Source organism: Nannobrachium achirus (assembly GCF_963921795.1).
Source record: "Nannobrachium achirus genome assembly, chromosome: 13".
NCBI lineage: Eukaryota > Metazoa > Chordata > Actinopteri > Myctophiformes > Myctophidae > Nannobrachium > Nannobrachium achirus.
This window is the reverse complement of record NC_137833.1, coordinates 61,603,459-61,623,597: the sequence shown is the minus strand read 5'-3', so window position 1 is coordinate 61,623,597 and position 20,139 is coordinate 61,603,459. Positions and strand designations below refer to the sequence as shown.

The window sequence follows — 20,139 nt, the reverse complement described above, 5'->3', positions numbered from 1 at the left end:
TGCAAATAAAAGAGTAGTGTCCATTAAGTTCACGCATAGTATGTTTGTAGTATATAAATGGTATTCTTCAAGTATAAGAAAAGTGCAATTCAAGTACACTGCAAATAAAAGAGTAGTGTACATTAAGTTCACGCATAGTATGTTTGGAGTATATAAATTGTATACCTCAAGTCTGAAAATAGTGCAGTTCAATTATAAACGTAGTATACGTCAAGTATAAGAAACGTGCAATTCAAGTACAATGCAAGTAAAAGAGTAGTGTCCATTAAGTTCACGCATAGTATGTTTTTAGTATATAAATGGTATACCTCAAGTATGAAAATAGTGCAGTTCAAATATAAACTTAGTATACGTCAAGTATAAGAAACGTGCAATTCAAGTACAATGCAAGTAAAAGAGTAGTGTCCATTAAGTTCACGCACAGTATGGTTTGAGTATATAACTGGTATTCTTCAAGTATAAGAAAAGTGCAATTCAAGTACACTGCAGGTAAAAGAGTAGTGTCCATTAAGTTCACACACAGTATGTTTAGAGTATATAACTGGTATGGTGCAAGTTTAAAGGTAGTGCAGTTGAAGTATGACCATAGTATACCTCACGTATAAGAAAAGTGCAATTCAAGTTTAAAAGTAGTGAAATTCAAGTATAAATGTAGTATACGTCAAGTATAAGAAAAGTGCAATTCAAGTACACTGCAAATGAAAGAGTAGTGTACATTAAGCTCACGCATAGTATGTTTGGAGTATATAAATGGTATACCTCAAGTCTGAAAATAGTGCAGTTCAGATATAAACGTAGTATACGTCAAGTATAAGAAACGTGCAATTCAAGTACAATGCAAGTAAACGAGTAGTGTCCATTAAGTTCACGCACAGTATGGTTTGAGTATATAACTGGTATTCTTTAAGTATAAGAAAAGTGCAATTCAAGTACACTGCAGGTAAAAGAGTAGTGTCCAGTAAGTTCACGCACAGTATGTTTAGAGTATATAACCGGTATGGTGAAAGTTTAAAAGTAGTGCAGTTGAAGTATGACCATAGTATACTTCAATTATAAGAAAAGTGCAATTCAAGTACACTGCAAATACAAGAGTAGTGTACATTAAGTTCAAGCATAGTATGTTTGTAGTATATAAATGGTATACCTCAAGTATGAAAATAGTGCAGTTCAAATATAAACGTAGTATACGTCAAGTATAAGAAACGTGCAATTCAAGTACAATGCAAGTAAAAGAGTAGTGTCCATTAAGTTCACGCACAGTATGGTTTGAGTATATAACTGGTATTCTTCAAGTATAAGAAAAGTGCAATTCAAGTACACTGCAGGTAAAAGAGTAGTGTCCATTAAGTTCACGCACAGTATGTTTAGAGTATATAACTGGTATGTTGCAAGTTTAAAAGTAGTGCAGTTGAAGTATGACCATAGTATACCTCACGTATAAGAAAAGTGCAATTCAAGTACACTGAAAATACAAGAGTAGTGTACATTAAGTTCAAGCATAGTATGTTTGTAGTATATTAATGGTATACCTCAAGTATGAAAATAGTGCAGTTCAAATATAAACGTAGTATACGTCAAGTATAAGAAACGTGCAATTCAAGTACAATGCAAGTAAAAGAGTAGTGTCCATTAAGTTCACGCACAGTATGGTTTGAGTATATAACTGGTATTCTTCAAGTATAAGAAAAGTAGAATTCAAGTACACTGCAGGTAAAAGAGTAGTGTCCATTAAGTTCACGTACAGTATGTTTAGAGTATATAACTGGTATGTTGCAAGTTTAAAAGTAGTGCAGTTGAAGTATGACCATAGTATACCTCATGTATAAGAAAAGTGCAATTCAAGTTTAAAAGTAGTGAAATTCAAGTATAAATGTAGTATACGTCAAGTATAAGAAAAGTGCAATTTAAGTACCCTGTAATTAAAAGAGTAGTGTACATTAAGTTCACACATAATATGTTTTGTGTATAAATGGTATACCTCTAGTATAATAAAAGTGCAATTCAATTACACTGCAAGTTTACATTAAGTTCACGCATAGTATGTTTGCAGTATATAATAGTGCATTTCAAGTACAATCGTAGTATACGTCATGCATAATTAAAGTGCAATTCAAGTACCCTGCAAGCAAAAGAGTAGTGTACATTACGTTCACACATAGTATGTTTTGTGAAAATACATGGTACACCTCAAGTATAAGAAAAGTGCAATTCAAGTACACTGCAAGTAAAAGAGTAGTGTCCATTAAGTTCACGCACTGTATGGTTTGTGTATATAACTGGTATTCTTCAAGTATAAGAAAAGTGCAATTCAAGTACACTGCAGGTAAAAGAGTAGTGTCCATTAAGTTCACGCACAGTATGTTTAGAGTATATAACCGGTATGGTGCAAGTTTAAAAGTAGTGCAGTTGAAGTATGACCATAGTATACCTCAAGTATAAGAAAAGTGCAATTCAAGTACACTGCAAATAAAAGAGTAGTGTACATTAAGTTCACGCATAGTATGTTTGTAGTATATACATTTTGTGTAAATAAATATGGTACCCCTCAAGTATAAGAAAAGTGCAATTCAAGTACACTGCAAGTAAAAGAGTAGTGTACATTAAGTTCACGCATAGTATGTTTGGAGTATATAAATGGTATACTTCATGTATGAAAATAGTGCAGTTCAAGTATAAATCTAGTATACATCAAGTATAAGCACTACAGGTGCACAGTGTAGGGCAACTACCTCAAGCAGCCTGTGTGAGAAATATACAAGTATACACCCACAAGCCAGATACTGTATAAGAACACTCCATGTTGCATGCAGGCAGGTAGAACATTTTGATTTACTTGTACTATAAGTACTATAGAATATAGGCTGCACTTGAAATGAAGGAAAAGTATACTTAAACTTTTGCTGTGTACTCGTCAGTATAAACTAAGTATACTTTTGTTAAGTATATTCCTGATAGTACATTTTAAGTAAACAGAAAAGTATACTTACCAAAGTATTAGTTTAGACAAAGTATACTTAGTTCATAACAAGTATACTCAGAGTATACGTAAGTATACTACTTTTTGGTAAGGGAATGCATCGCGATGCTTGTAGATCGGCTATTTTCAAATAGCCTAAGTATAAAATAGGGCTAAATTGGTTAATGCATGTTTTGTAATATTATAATGTATAACTGCAAAGTAACTATAGTAACTATAGTTTTCAAATAAATGTAGTGGAGTAAAAGTACAATATTTGGTCCGAAATGTAGTGGAGTAGAAGTAAAAGCATTGGAAATTGGAAATACTCAAGTAAAGTACAAATACCTCAAGATTGTACTTTGCCTATTTTCAACCTATCTCATTGGTCCTCACTATTGCTCCATTATAATATGGCACCATTTTGTCTACTCGTCTGTGTCTCAGAGGAGGGCTGTGGACAGTTCAGAAACCCGCCTACCTGTGACATCATTGATGGGTAATCCAAGCCAATAGAAAATGCAGGCTTTCTGTTGTTGGAAAGCTAGCATGCTATAATGAAAGCCATTGTTCTTGTGTTAATAGGACAAAATCAAATCTTGATGTCACTGGTAAGCAGGTTTCTGAACTGTCCAATTATATGAAGATAGGTTGAAAATGGGTGAAGCGGTCCTTTAATGAGCCGCCAGAGAGACCATCTCCTGTACCTTTCAGCCAGCCTAGTAGAAAGAGAGGCAGAGAGACGGAGAGAGAACAAGACAGGGACTGATAATTGTGTGGTTTCCATGTGGCTCTCAGATGTCATGTGGTCAATTTGTGTCTGTACTCTGACAACAGTATCATGACGTTGGTTTTCTTCATATTTGGGACAAAGTTTCATCCCAACCAAACCTCCCTTGTCTTATTACAAATGTACATTTTAAAATGTTAAATATTTGAAGTATTAAAAAAAAACATACGATAATGTGAAAAATATCCAAATATCATTGGCCTACTAGCAGCGTGACAGACAGACAGACAGAACCTCTTCTAGACTGCTCTGCCCCTACGGTTCCATGCTCTAAAATTAGAGCAAGTGGATGATTCCTGCACTTGGCCTTAATGTAGTGTATTTCACACATGCACGCGCACGCACACACACACGGACACGCAGCCACGCGCACACACACACACACACACACACACACACACACACACACACACACACACACACACACACACGCACACACAGCCACACACACACACACACACACACACACACACACACACACACACACACACACACACACACACACACACACGCACACACGTGCAAGCATTTGCTTAGGGGAAGTGTGTGCAGAGGTCAAGAGTGTCACAACAACTGAAGCCTTTTTTGCGAGTTGATAGTGACACAGTTTGGCAGCGTTCGGCCTAGTATGTTCTCTAGTCTGCAGAGCATCACAACATAGACTGTGTTCTCTCGCCTGTAGAGCAGTGCTGGTCAACAAACTATGCTATTAAAACTGGTCAAACATTGGCTACCATTTCAATAATATACTGTAAGACATTCGGGCTAAGAATCCTATATATGGAGATAATCCCTCGACTGTCGTCATAGACAGCATGTCACATGAGACTAGCGTCATAGACAGCATGCGTTGTCAGACTGATGTCATCACTATGACATCATTAACCTTATACAGTATAAACAGGCCTTCCGGTCATATCTGGGGCAAATCTCGGACTAAGCACTAAGCTATTTGGCAGCACTCTCGATGGACCTCAATAGAGACATATACCCAAAGGGTTAGACCTAGACCGAGCAAGGCATGGCCTGGCAGGCCTGCAATACTGTTCTTTTGGTGTTCACCTTTGTTGCTTGGAGCATTGAATGATTTTACTCTCCCACAGTAATAAGGTAGAGAAAAAAGCTCAGTGTCAGGGCATCCCAAAACGAGAGTAAATGCCAGCAGAAATGTATATTTTCGCAAAATTTTGGTTGGCACTACACACGTTTGGCTGTGTAGCTCATGCCTCGAATGGCCCATGCTTACAAGCTGTACCTCATTGTAAAGGTGACGAATCAACAATAAAAATGATATAAAACACAATACAAATTGGTATTATTAAAGGGGAGATATAATGGAGCGAAGTCAAGTTTCCTTTATTTTTGTGAGGTGAACCATGAGGTTAGGGTTAGGGTAAAGTGGTAAAATTGGCTTGATTGGATTGACTCTACATGGTTCTCATCATGGTACCATGCTAATCTTCTCTGTATCGTTCAAAGACAGTGCCCCGTTGCCAACAAAGGGCATTTTGGTATTGCTTCTGAAATGGCTTGGAATTAGAGACAGACAGAGTTGTTGTTTAGTCTAAAACCTGTATAAAACCTTATTATGGACCAATATTTATATAAACTAGACCAGGTCAACCTGGTTGTGCCAGACCCCCTGTCTGTCATCATCATTTATGACATCATGCCTTTTGTAGGCATGTCATCATCATGTCATCATCATATATACCCTTTATATAGAAAACCCGGACAGACCGACATTTGCTTATGTAGGCCTACCCATTTCATGGGTCTGGCAAATATATATTTTGAAAAGCATGGTGGGGCCCCTTTAACTCTTCAATGAATATAGGAGTATTTAGAATGTATTTTCTACTACAATACATGCTGAGTGAAACTGTATATGCACACAAAATCTTATCAGAGAGTTGTTGGCCAATTTGTGTTTTGTCGAATGACTGATTTGCTAGACGAAAATAATGGAGATAGTGATGAAAATAGAACAGCAATGCAGTTATATCTGTCAGACAGCGCAGCGTGCGGTTGTGTTATAAATGAGTCTTCTTCATCCTGCTGGTTTCTGTCCCAGACTCATCCCCCCTTCCTTTGTTTTCCTCTTCCTCTCCATAATTGCCTCATCCTCCTCTTCCTCCTCTTTGTCCTTGTGTCTCCTTCTTCCTCGTCTCCATTGTTCTCTCCTCGGCTTAGATTGTCTCTCTCCACCTTCAGGGATGGGACGATATGAACATGTCACATCACCATTATTGTGACCAAAGAAATCGTGATTTACGATATTATCGCGATAATGAAAATCCATTATCCTGGGGCGGAACATTTGCCAAAAAAAATAGCAGTTGCGACGTGTTGTGAGCTTGTAGATCGGCTATTTTTTAGCAAAGACATTTGATATTGATTGATTGATTGATTATTTTATTAGACAAAAATGGAGAACAGTACAAGTATAGTCAATACAATAGAAATGTAGTACAGTACAAGTACAGTTAAACACCCTGCCTAAAAGGAACATCTCAAATAAGACCTTTTACGGTCTTTTTACGTTGGAAGTCCTCGGTATTTAATTCATGCAGATAATAAATAGCAAGCAAAGAAAACATTCAATAATATTGCAGTTATAAAAACACTATACTGTATGTACAGGATAGGGGAAACAAGGGGGTGGGGCAAAAAAAAATTGAGAGTGAAAAAAAGACTATAATCAAGTATATATATTATAAGTACGTTTTACCAATAGAGGGTTCAAGTGGTACCGGATATGCAGCTCGGCATAGGTGAATTGATCCCAGTGCCTGATGGAGGACGATATCACAATATAATAAATCTCCACGATACGATTATCGTGAGTGTTTTTTTTATCACGATAAACGATAATATCGCTTATCGTCCCATCTCTCACCACCTTCTGTCTCTGCCTCCTCCCCCCCCCACCCCCCCGCCCCTCATCTCCTCCATCACGTTGCGGGAGTCTGAAGCGTTTCATATTTCTCTGTGTGGATAAATATATCCAGTCCTCTGCCGAGGCTATTTTTAGTCGCGGGCCTCAGCACGGCCGTCAGTCAAGAACCCACATCCCCATCGTGCGCTGGGAGGAGTAAGGGAGGGGTTGGAGCTGTGGGGGAGGGGGGGGGGGGGTGGCGCTGGAGGATACGGTGACCCAGATGACAATGAGCAAGCACTCTGCCCCACAGACCACCCCCCACCCAGCCTATATATGTCCAAAACCGTTCGTTTTGCATTTATCATTTTAAAAATGATTTAAACCTGTGAAAACAGCAGATCTACAAGATCTAGTGCTTGTAGATCTGCTGTTTTCACTACATTTGCGTGACGGCCTTGTATGATGAAGCAGGGCTTTACTTCGCGAAAGAACGTACACATTTGAAACTCGGAGATACGAGGTTTCCACCCGACAACGACGATATGCTATACTGTGTTAGAATCCACCCATCAAAATGATTGAAATACCGAGGCTCAACGTGCCTTATGAATGCCTAACATACAGTGAGCATCTTCTCATTTATTAACTATTAAAAAAATAGCAGATCTACAAGCTTGAGTGCCGCGCTTGCGAGCTTGTAGATCTGCTATCTTTGAATATTTTCGACCCGATTCTATAAATGTCCTTCTTCTAAATCAGTGGTTTTCAAACTTTTTCATGTCAAGGACCCCCTAAATTACATGCATTTTGGCCGCGGACCCCCATCTCAAAATATCTTGTTCTAGGGACCCCCCAGAAGCAAATATTTTACTTACAAATGTTACAAAAGATATATTCATAATATATACATAAGATATATTCAAAGACATGCAAAAAAAAATAAAAAATCACGATTTAAAAAAAAGTAGCAGATCTACAAGCTTGCAGCGCAACACTCGGTGCCGCGCTGTGAGCTTGTAGATCTGCTATTTTTCAATAGTTATATCATTAAATAATTCTAGGCCTAAATGGGTTAAACTTCAGACTACAAGCAAAATCGTGCTAACTGTTCGCATAGTTCTCTCTCTCTCTCTCTCTCTCTCTCTCTCTCTCTCTCTCTCTCTCTCTCTCTCTCTCACACATACACACAACAATGATGTAAAAAGTGTCTCATCTTCCTCCTGCCTTTGTTCGTCAGAGAGAATCCAAGGACACACATTTGCAGGGAAACAAGGTAGTGTCAACTAATACCATAGTTTGTGCTGTCTGGAGCCCGCCTGCTTGTACCGGGTCAATCGGCGTACAGCGAGTCACACACTCACATTGTTATTTTTGTCACTTCAGTTGGTGGAGGCTCGCCCAGACACCTCCAAAATCATACAAACCCACTTTATATATCGTCGCTTTCAATGTTTTTTCTAAGAAGAATCATTAAATATATAAATGCTGCTACTGTAACACAATAAATACAAGAATTTATGGATTTGACGCTGTGATCGGGAATATCGGTATCGGCAGATACTGATTCCATTTGATCGGTATCGGCCCCAAAAATAGCAATCAGAGCATCTCTAAACACCTCGCACCGCGAGGCATTGTGTGCTTGTAGATTAGCTGTTTTCACTAGTTTTGTGCCCTGGCCTTGTATGATGAAGCAGGGCTTTACTTTGCTACAAAACATACAAATTTGAAACTTGGAGATACGAGGTTTCTGCCCAACAGTGACCATATGTTATGCGTGTCACTGACTGTAGATATGAATTCCTCATTCCCCATTCATAATCATGTCTTGCCATAGCCCTGGCCGTGTGATGTGAAATTGTCAGTATATTTATGAGAGTTTTCGTCATTAAAAAAAAAGGAAATAAACGAGCATTATTTTGTCGTAGTTTTAGTCGACGAAATCAACACTAGCATAAACACGCACATACACACGCTCACGTGTGTGTGCGTACACACACACACACACACACACACACACACACACACACACACACAGATAAATGGCCTAGATATGTACTAGATATGTTCTGCAAGTTCAGTACATTATAATTTATCAGGCTAACACCAGACTGTGACCAACCTATTCTACAAATCATGCACACATTTACTTATGTAGGAACTGTATCTCCAAGTGCCCAGGATTTGAGAACCGTCATAAATGTGCAGTATACCACAGGATCATACCTAAGAATGACTAACCCTCTGCAGAAGAATGGCCCATGCATGGAATAATGCGCGGCTGTCCGTCCGCCACCGTTGCCCCGATCCATGCAAAACTTTGCACACCCAACCTTCAGTTCTCACATGGCCCTCTTCTAGCGCCACCATGAGGCCGATTCTTTAAAGACACATTTTTGGTCACTGCTCCTACCATTTTTAATGTAATTATATTTCTTATTATTTAGTTACATTGTTAATTTGTTGTTTTTATTTTAGTTTCAATTAATGTATTTTCCTTTAAGTTTTATATAAAATAACTTTAGTTTACATAGATTTTATAGACTCACCCACACACAGTAAAGTCTGCTAGCTCCTTTCGGAACCTCTCCCGAGTCCCTCTGCTATGCAGCTCTGACAAAATGAGTGATTTAAACTCATGACATGAAGAGTGAGGAGCTGCATAGCGGAGGGAGAGGTTCCGAAAGGAGCTAAAAGTCTGCAAAGAATGCTTGGCGAACGTATATGCTGGCCGCATATACAAGTGTAAATGAGCCTGCCTACCAGACTATTGTTATGCAAAGCAGACAGGTAGGGGAATGAAGTGTTGACCGAGCCGTCGAGCCGCCACACAACTTCACGGCGTTCGTGCACGCGCGCGTGCTTGCGTGCATGTGGGTCGCGATTGAGTACAGCTTGATAAGTGTGGGCTCGCCGAGCCCAGCCGAGCCCAACCGAGCCCACAGCATGACACCCCTGGCTCCTACAGATTTTGCCCTAAAATCACACAAAGCGGTACACAGTGTCTCTACAGTCATGTCATCAACATGGATCTGTCCCATTTCCCATATTCCCTCCTGATTGGCTACCATTACCTTCTAAAGTTTGTTTATGCGACCTGGTGGTCGCTTAGGGAGTCTTACTGGAACATCGTAATTTACACCTGTGACGGTTTACAGTTATAATGCAGTACTTAATGCCAAAGCCGAGATACAGTGAGGGTGTGAAATTGTTATTATTGTAGTTATTGCAATAAAATTATTTGTTTTGGTTTCATTTATTTTATTTGACACGGACATCACAGGAACATTGGAGCAACATTAATTTCTGCACAAGCACCAAATGCATGGCAACGTCTGTAGTGAAATTGAAACTAATCAGTCTCTCTCTCTATGTGTTTCAGGCCACGATGTGTTCAGCTCCCTGCATAAGGAGGAGGTGGGGGAGGAGGCGCGATGGGAAGGACGTCATCTCCTGCAAGAGGTCAGCTACGATAACGAATCAGAAGTCGTCAAGTCTAAAAACTGCACAGAACCAGGTGAGTGCATTTGTGTGATGCTTGATTCCTGCTTTGTCACATGGCTGTGTCACACACTGTACTTCTGGTTAGGGCAGCTGAAGGCATATAGAAGGCTTCTGAAATGACAAAGTTGGCACATACCGGTACATACACACACACCCACACACACACACACACACACACACATACACACACGGACGGACGGACAGGAGCAAAAACACGATATCCGGCATGGGCCGACCCATGGTTCTCCAACTTTACAATTTCAAGATCTCTGAATTCTGACAGTGTACAAATGGAACCAAATACACTCTGGGGCCTTTTCCACCAGCAAATATCGGTTCTGGTTCTTTCTCCCGCCTATGGGATGAACCAGAGGTGAGAACCGGAGTCAGTTCCGAACCGTAAAAGTTGGTTCCGAACGGGAACCACAAAATCCTTGGTTCCTCTGGTTCAATCATGGTTCAATCTGGTGGAAACGCAAGCCGGTTCACAAGAACGTACCAAGGTTCCAAGAAAGTTGAACCGGCACTGGTTCTGGAACCGGTTCTTTGCCGGTAGAAAAGGCCCCTGTCAGAGATACAGACTTGCAAGGGTCCGTTTAGACCCCCATACATGTACCCGGAGAGTCCCTGGAATGAACCCCGGCCTAGGCAATGAGAAACAGAGAGAGAGATGACAGGAGGGAGACTAAAGGCCTTTGCACACGGGTCTGATTTTCCGTGCCGAAAAAAACTAACAATATTGTCCGAATGTGGACAAATTCGGATCCGGTGTTCATGAGCTCATACTGTAGAGACACCATTATGGATGGGATGATATGAAAAAAGTCATATGTCACGATTATTGTGACCAAAGAAATCACAGTTTACGATATTATCGCGATAATCAAAATATCCCCAACCTCCATTATCCTCCATTATTTTGTCAAAAAAATAGCAGATCTACAAGCTCACAACGCGTCAGCGTTGGCTATTTTTTGGCATCAGCTATTTTTTGGCAAAGATATTTGGTAGAAAAAAAGACTGTATCAAGTACGTATATTATAAGTACATTTTACAGACAGAAGTTTTAAATGATAAAACAGATATGCAGCTCAGATATGCAGCTCAGATATGCAGCTCAGCAAATAAAAGGTGAATTGATCCCAGTGCGTGACGGAGGACGATATCATGATAAATGAAATCTCCACGATACGATTATCATGAGTGTTTTATATCACGATAAATGATAATATCGCTTATCGTCCCATCCCAAGACACCATGTGTTCATGCATCATCCGCTTTTTTTCCCACATGGAAAATGGGACTCTGTGTGCGTTGGGCCTTCACCCTGAGATGAAAGCAGAGAACAGAGATGTGTCCCAGGTAGGAGATGTTGTTCTGCTGCTGGCTGGCCCAGAACACGTTTGTATTGGAACAACTTATGTTTGCTTTCTCTGCGGGCGTGTGTGTGTGTGTGTGTGTGTGTGTGTGTGTGTGTGTGTGTGTGTGTGTGTGTGTGTGTGTGTGTGTGTATGTATGTGTGTGCGCGCACGCGTGTGCGTATCTTCCCTGTGGTGCCGGCTCTGTGTGTGTGTGTGTGTGTGTGTGTGTGTGTGTGTGTGTGTGTGTGTGTGTGTGTGTGTGTGTGTGTGTGTATTTTCCATAAGGGATCCTGGGGCTTTACAAGGCTGACGTCCTGCCAAGCAATGCTCTTGATCTCACTGTAAACACACACACCACCCACCAATCACACACCAGCGCACAGCACGCACATACAGTAGTACAGGGGTCTTCAACGTTTTCAGGCCGAGGACCCCTTAGCTGAGAGAGAGATGAAGCAGGGACCCCCAGATTCCATATAGTTTAATTGTTTGACAGCACAATCATCAGTGTATTTTGGATTCATGTCAATTTATGTTTTCAGATATTTAACCACTTGAACCGTCAGTACTTAATAAACTTGACCTTTCACTCTGTACTTAGTCTGCTCTTTTTTCCTCACAAAGCCTCGCAGCGCGAGGCGTTGTGAGCTTGTAGATTGGCTATTTTCGGCTAAAGTTCTCAGAATATGGACGCTAGGGTTCAAGTGCATGCATATAAAAAAGGAGAAAAAAAAGGTTTCTATCACACAAAGATTTGGAGGACCCCCTGTAGTAACTCTGAGGACCCTCTAGGGGTCCCGGACCCCCTGTTGAAGACCCCTGCAGTAGTACACATGTGCACTCACACGTATAGACCCAATGGGTCCGATTCGCTAAGCAATTTACGCCCATATTTTGAACGTACCGGCATTTCCGACAATTCCTACGTTGTTTCTGATTGTTTTTTATTTCTTTTTGTTAGGGTGTGAAATGGAAACTAGAAAGATGCAATTAGAAATTGCAAGTGTGGTTGCCTTGAGACGAGTCACACTAGCAAATATCTCTGTATCTGTCAGTCCTTGTCCCCATTCGAGCAGTGCTGACCATAACATCCTTCTTGTCCCTTTTAAGCCCATATATGGAGATCGATGATGTCATCAGTATTAAGCCCATATCTTGGAATGCCCATATAAGGACATACTGTGTCAGTCTCACGTGGTCTAAGATGTCAGACATCTATGATGTAGGGCTGTAATCTAGCCCTGTTTTAGGGATTCGAACTTCGGGGGGATTTTCCGAACGGACCATCGAACCTTCGATGGTTCGTTCGATTGAATAAAAACCGAACAATCGGACCATCGAACCATCGAACGTACTGTACCTTTAACTAGCTAAAACAGTGTAGGAAATGTTTTAAATGCGCTGTTTTATCCGTTGAAAACGCATTGATGCGTGACCGCATTAACACCTAGGCTAACACTTGGAAAATCCAACCCAATCGGAGAAAATGTTGCACAGTTTGTTGACGAACAGGCTCAATGTATAGCGGAGTTGCACGGATGATGATTAGACTTGGTGACTGCGTCGGAGCTGAACTGGTCTCGATGTAACAACCCCAGAAATCGCATTATAGATCCTTTAGGGGTTTGCAATGAAATCCATCTTTGCTCATGCTTAGGAGAAAGGCTGTTTAATCTTTGGGTGCGTGGATGGGTGTTCGCTATTCAGAGAACAAACAAGTCCGTCTCTGCCCAGCTGAGAGTGCTTTCACTCTAATGTCAACAAGCCTGTGTCAGCGAGGCTGGTTCGCGGCCCCAAGAGGAGCGGAATTGGGGGGACGGTCCTTGATCGCTCCAAGCTGTTCTGGCGCATTTTAAAACTGCTTTAACGGTCACCATTAACTGTTAGTGTTTACCGGTAGGCCTAACTTATTTCGTATTTGGCTATCTCTACTACTGTGATATTCTGAATAGGCCTATCACATTCTGATAATTATTTTTCGTATAAAAAAAAAAAAAAAAAACCTGAACCCATTAACACATCGGACGCCCACGTGGTTTTGATGTCTTAATTTGCTGGTGCCCATGGCAACGCGTCATTTTACCTACCGGCGAGAGTACTGGCGAGAAAAGTAATCCGAGTAAATGTAATCCGAGTATGTCCTGTTTATTTCACGAAAATCTTTTCTTTCAGTCAGGACCGGTTTTTATCATTTCTAAGCCACAGTGTTTGTGTTACGGCATGTAGAAGAGGCTGCCGTTTTGAGAAAAAAATGAAAAAAGGAAGAGAATCCGGAGAAAACAGCATTTTTGTGCAGCCGCTAAACAGGAAGTCAACGAGACACACAGCACGTCCGGGTGACGTAATTGCGCGCTGCATGTTGGGAAATGGAGTTTGTTTCATCACCGCGGTAGCCAAGTGCAGTAGCTACAGTACAGTATAGTTTACTGTACAACGCGTCAAACGCGCCGTGGGCCTCCAGCGACATCAAAGAAATTGACTTGTAGACACCACGTGGGCATCCGATGTGTTAATTTCGAACTTCAATTGCCAACATAACGAACGAACGTTCGAATCCCCGAACGTTCGCTTGCAGCCCTACTATGATGTCAGTCATCTCCATATTTGTGAAAAGTTTCATTTTTAATTAAAGGAGAAAATTAATTCACAAGTACATTTATTGCGACCAAAGGTCACAGTTTACCATGAGAAATGTCACAGCTTGTTCGCATGTAGACGTTTACACATTTTTACGGTCTATGGGCAAACTCATAGACCGTAAAAATGTGTCATCATGCTCTGATGTCACTGTGATGTCAGGGGAACCACTCTACCAGAATGGGTTTACCGCTCTGACATCACACTCTGGCTTCACTGAGATGTCATGTCACACTAACAGAATCCCTTTTATGCCCATATATGGAGATATGGAGATCCCTGTAATGCCAGGGGAGAAAATCCCTTTTATGCCCATATATGGAGATCCCTGATGTCCACATCACTGTGGCGCGCGATGTCGCTTGTTACCCTGACGCATCTTACTAGTATAAATTAAACTATGTAATGTATCTCTTAGCCAAATGCCAGGAATCGATTCCCGATGAAGCCGGTCAATTTGACGTATGGCCCATGTGCGTGTAAGAGTAGCGCGGTAAAATAAAGTTTATCTAGGTGGGGAAAGAAAGAAAGAAATATGGATGGATGGATGGATGGATGGATGGATGGGTGGATGGATGGATGGATGGATGGATGGGTGGATGGATGGATGGATGGATGGATGGATGGATGGATGGGTGGATGGATGGGTGGATGGAATAAAGTACTATAGTTTGGTTGCCCTGAATGAAATTCTCTGGAACATGCTTTTTCACGATCAGCTGGCAGCTCTGCACATTTCACATTTCCTGATGAATTGCACATCAGTTTTTATTTTTTATTCTTTAACGTGCATGTAGCCTCCCACTCCTCTACAACTTCAAGCTGGACATCTGAAACCAAGAATGACTGCCTATGAATCCCAACTTGTATGTTGTAGCGCATGGGTGCCTCGTGCCGAAAATAGCCTACTGCATGTACAAGCTCAAAACGCTTCTATTTCAGATCGTGGAAATTAATATTCGACCTCCCCCCACCACCCTATTTCTTTCTCTGCAGTCTTTCTTTGTAGAGTTGAGATGATCCAGGGCACCAACTAAAAGACATTGTTGGAGGAAAGATGTCTTATAGCAGCAGCAGAGCATTCAAATCTACTCACTTACATCATCGGTCTTAATGAATGCCATGCTCAACTGAATCCTGTGCACGTGTGTGCATGCGTGTGTGTTCCTATACATAAGGTTATATTTAGACTGCATAGAGCAGTGAAGTCGGACGTCATTTACACATCCTACCTGACTGGTTCATGTTTTTTATTTGGCGTCATATAAGAACTGTGTTCCAAACATAAACAAATGATCTCAGCGGTTTGACTCATATGGATATGAAGAATCAACTGATGGTGAGAAAACGCTAATGTTGTCGCTAAATTAGTTACATTTTCGCTAGAAATAGACTGTATCAAATATGAGATAAATTACTATCATAAACCATACAGAGCCTCCTCCCTGACAATATCGCTTAGACCGTTTGTTTATTTTTGGACCACAATGCTTATATGAGACGATTTAAAGATGATACTTCTGTGAACCGGAGGGTGAGCGAGTCACGTCATGACTTCACTGCTCTATCGCGTTGGCTGTCCATTTAGACTCGGTACGCATTATTGCGTATTATCATTTTATGCTTTAACTATAAAAAAATAGCAGATCTACAAGCTCACAGCGCGGCACTTGGTGCCGCGCTGTGAGCTTGTAAATCGTGAAAATTTGAATTTGGACCCGATTCTATAAGCGTCTTCTAAATCCTTCTAAGGTTTTTTGAAAAACACATGTTTCTATGTCAGTGGTTCTCAAACTCTTTCAAGCCAAGGACCCCCAAAACTACATGTATCTGGCCATGGACTCCACATCTCAACATATTAAAGTTATACTATGTAACTTTTTTTATAAAACATATCTTAAAATTGTCCTAACTATTAAATCGCTAAAGTTTTAGAACCCCCACTCTGTTAATTTCAGCTCCCAAAGCCTTTTCTTTATATGTGTTCTACTGAGCCCTGGTGGCCGTGACCGGGGCTGTTTTTCCCGGCAAAAACGTCATATGCATCATTCTGTACACGTGTCTCCCTACCGGCCAATCAAAGCCCAGATCATACACTGCTGAGCTCTTCAGAAAGTACACTGCAGTGTTTACACTGGGCTAGGAGTCTAGCATGTAACTCCCCAACCGAGGCTCGTAGAGGGACACGAAAGACCTCTATGGATAGGTCTCGGCGAGGCGAGGCGGACGCGGTGGTCTGAATGCCCGGTCCGCGGCGAAAAACGGCCGAAAAAAGCAGACGCGACCGCGGTTTGCTCTACTGCTACTGACCACTAGTTGAGCAACTTACACAGTATAGCTTTAAGTTCCAGGGACCACCCAGAAGCAAAATTTGAGTTACAAACGTTCTCTTTAAAAATACATATATTCAAACATTTGCACACATTTTCACGACTTTTTCAAAAATAGCAGTTCTACCTGCGAGCTTGTATATCTGCTATTTTTCAATAGTTAAAGCATTCAATAATTCTAGCATGGTAATGAATGCCATGCTCAACTGAATGGTGTGTGCGCGTGCGGTCCTATACATAAGGTTATATTTAGACTGCATAGTGTTGGCTGTTTATGTTTAATGAGCCATTATCTCAGGATCACTAATTACTTTAATAGGCTTGTTCCTGCCTTCCCTCCATTTATTTCATCACTCCTCACTTCCCCTCTATCACTTTGTGTCTCTCCCTCCCTCCCTCTCTCTCTGTCTCTCTGTCAATCACTCTCACTTACATTAATAAAACCTTATAATATTATGCATGTTCCATGAGACCAGCCTTCAATCAGTCTCAGAATGTATGTACGACAGTTTTAATCAATAATTTCACTTCTTTTGTTTCACCGCCTATTCACCATTTGTCAAGTCCCGCCCGATGTCCCACCCCTCTTCGCACCCATTCGTTGCTGTGTCTTGGTGGGACAAAAGTCCTTTCTCTCCATCCACTACCATTTATTATGTGTATTCAATTCTCATTTAAACTTGGTTTCAGTACAAAGGAGCCTCTCAGGTGCATTATAGTGACTGGGCATGTCGTTAAATGTTTTTATTTCTCCAAAAATGATGTTTTAGCAAATTCAACATAACAAAGGTGGAACCAGGGCGGGACAAGGCAGAAAGAGCCTGCTGGTTGGTCAGTCAGGGACCAATCAGAAGGCTGACAAATGGTGAATTGGGCCATATATCAGATAAATAAGTCAGAGATGTAATATATCGTCGCTCTGTATAACTTTGTTGTATGACTGGGTGACGCAAAAGTAGTGAAAATATGTCTAAACTAGGGACACCAGCTCTATGGGTTTTATAACTACAGTATGTAACCAATAAAAAGTAGTAGTATTAGCCTGTTCCAATGGATAGCATTCTATCCATTGGAATACATGATCTTTTTTCCATTTCCTTAAAAGTAACAGTTTTGGACATAGGCCTACATGTACAGTACAAGGTATGATATGAAGTATCATGGCTTTGTGTTGTTATTTGACCATGTTACAGTTTATCATTGAGTCACTAGGACAAGTTACTATGAAAAGCTCCACCGGCTGTCTGTCTGACAAAACACATTTTTGGACACTGCTCCTACAGATTTTGACCTAAAATGAATCACACAAAGCGGTACACACTATCAACATGGATCTGTCCCACCTCCCATACTCCCTCCTGATTGGCTACGATTGCCTTCTAAAGTTTGTGTATTTGACGTGGCGGTCGCTTATCTCCCGATTAGGGAGTCTTACTGGTACAGTATATATCAGTGGTTCTCAAACAAGTCTTGTTACAGTAGTTTCACAGTTTTGTGGCTCAACTAACGACGGCAAATCCCATCTCAGTCCGAGAAAGCAAATCATAGAGCAAGAAAGGATGCACGCCTCTCTCTGTTTTCCTGTTGTCATCAGTTTAATTCTCTTCTCCCCCCAAGTGCTCGCTCCCTTTTTCCACTCTGTGCTGCACATGTTTCGCTCCTCCCTCCACCCTCCTCTCTCTCTCTCCCTCTCTCTCTCTCTCTCTCTAACTCTTGCTGTCTGTTATTTCTAGTAATTTTTATTGCAACAGTTATCTGATGATTCTCACATCACAGAGCTTTGCATCACGCAGGCTAATGGGGGAAGAACTAGAAATTACTGGTTGACTAATTGCGACCGAAGTTTACCATGAGAAATGTCACAGCTTGTATATATTGTATGTTGTGATGTCATGGGAAGCACTCTAACAGAATCCCTTTTATGCCCATATATTGAGATCCCTAGTGTCAACAATATTAAGCCCTTATCTAACAGGACTTCATATGGGAATGCCCATATATGGAGGACCTCGCCCTTTAGGGCGAGGTCGCATGTCGCCCTGAGGCGTCTTACGAGTATAATCATAGGAACTTGTTACCATTGTTTTAATCAACAAAGCCGTAAAATTGTGTCAGCTCTACAGTAATCAATTTATAAATCATTCAGGCAAATCCTCTAAATCCTTCTAAGGTTTTTTGAAAAACACATGTTTCCACGTCAGTGGTTCTCACAATCTTTCATGTCAAGGACCCCTAGAATTATATGTATTTGGCCGCCAACCCCCGCCTCAAAATATTTTGTTTCAAGGACCCCCCAGAAGCAAATATTTGAGCCAATCTCAACAGGAAACAACCGTAGTTCTGAGATTTTAGCTATTTTTGTATTTGAATCCTGAAAAGTAGCAGTTTGCAGCTGCAGCATATCCTCATTATTGGAACCAAACATAACATTATATACTCCATGTTGAAAATCAACAGATCATATTTTCACATATAACTTGAGAGTTGATCATAATGTAGTTTATTGGCGTAACAATAATAGAATATTCCCAACACGCACGCACGCACGCATGCACGCACACACACACACACACACACACACACACACACACACACAATGTAGACACACAAACTTCACACAGGAACAGCAAATATGCAAATATGCTCAAAGTGTTTGTTTCTTAGCTGGTCCATTTGAATAATGTACTCATCGTTATTTCTGTTTATAAAAGATGAACAAGACAAGTTCTTGGGTGCATTGTTTGGGTGCATGCGTATTTGTGTGCGTCCGTTCGTGCATGCACTCGCGCGCACACACGCACACACACACACACACACACACACACACACACACACACACACACACACACACACACACACACACACACACACACACACACATACACACACACACACACACACACACACACACACACACACACACACACACATGCATACGCAGGGAGAAGATAATGGATAGAGAGACATAGAAAGGGGGCAGAGAATGAGTGATGGAGAAGTGAATGACAGAGACAGGGAGAGATGGACGGATGGCTTTAAAGAGGGGAGAATTAAAGAAAGATAGCCTATACTCTACCCCACCACATCCCAGTACATTTATAGAATACTGGACTTTTGCTTGTAACAGAGTATTTCTACATTGCAGTATCGATACTTTTACTTGAGTAAAACATGTGAGTACTTTGTCCGCCGCTGAGTGGTAGTTAACCTCTCCATGAACCATGTCTCCGTGCACTCTGCTGGCCGTGCGCTTACAGCCAGGGGGGGAAAGTGGGACTGAGTTACTAGGGCCCAAGGTGGTAATTATACTTTTTCTATTGAAAAATAGCAGATATACAAGCTCGCAGCGCGGCACCGAGTGCCGCGCTGCGAGCTTGTAGATCTGCTATTTTTGAAAAGTCGTGAAAATGTGTGCACATCTTTGAATATATGTATTTTTTTCAAGCGAACATTTGTAACTCAGATTTTGCTTCTAGGGGGTCCCTGGAACTAAATATTTTGAGATGGGGGTCCGTGGCCAAATACATATCATTTTGGGGATCCTTCGCATGAAAAGGTTTGAGCAACACCGACATAGAAACATAGGTTTTTCAAAAAACCTTAGAAGGATTTGAAATATTCAGACTCCGCCCAAATGTTCACGATTAAAAAAAAAATAGCAGATATACAAGCTCACAGC

At 41.1% G+C, this 20,139-nt stretch overlaps 1 protein-coding gene across 1 annotated transcript in view; it reads left to right on the top strand.

The window, feature by feature from the left end:
* Positions 1 to 20,139, top strand: part of LOC308297486 (sodium/potassium/calcium exchanger 3-like) — a gene marked incomplete at both ends in the record, with an annotated part of 178,302 nt that overhangs the window by 51,040 nt on the left and 107,123 nt on the right. Inside the window, 1 exon segment of the mRNA XM_080740891.1 lies at positions 10,010 to 10,144. Coding sequence (XP_080597017.1) covers positions 10,010 to 10,144 — 135 coding nt within the window.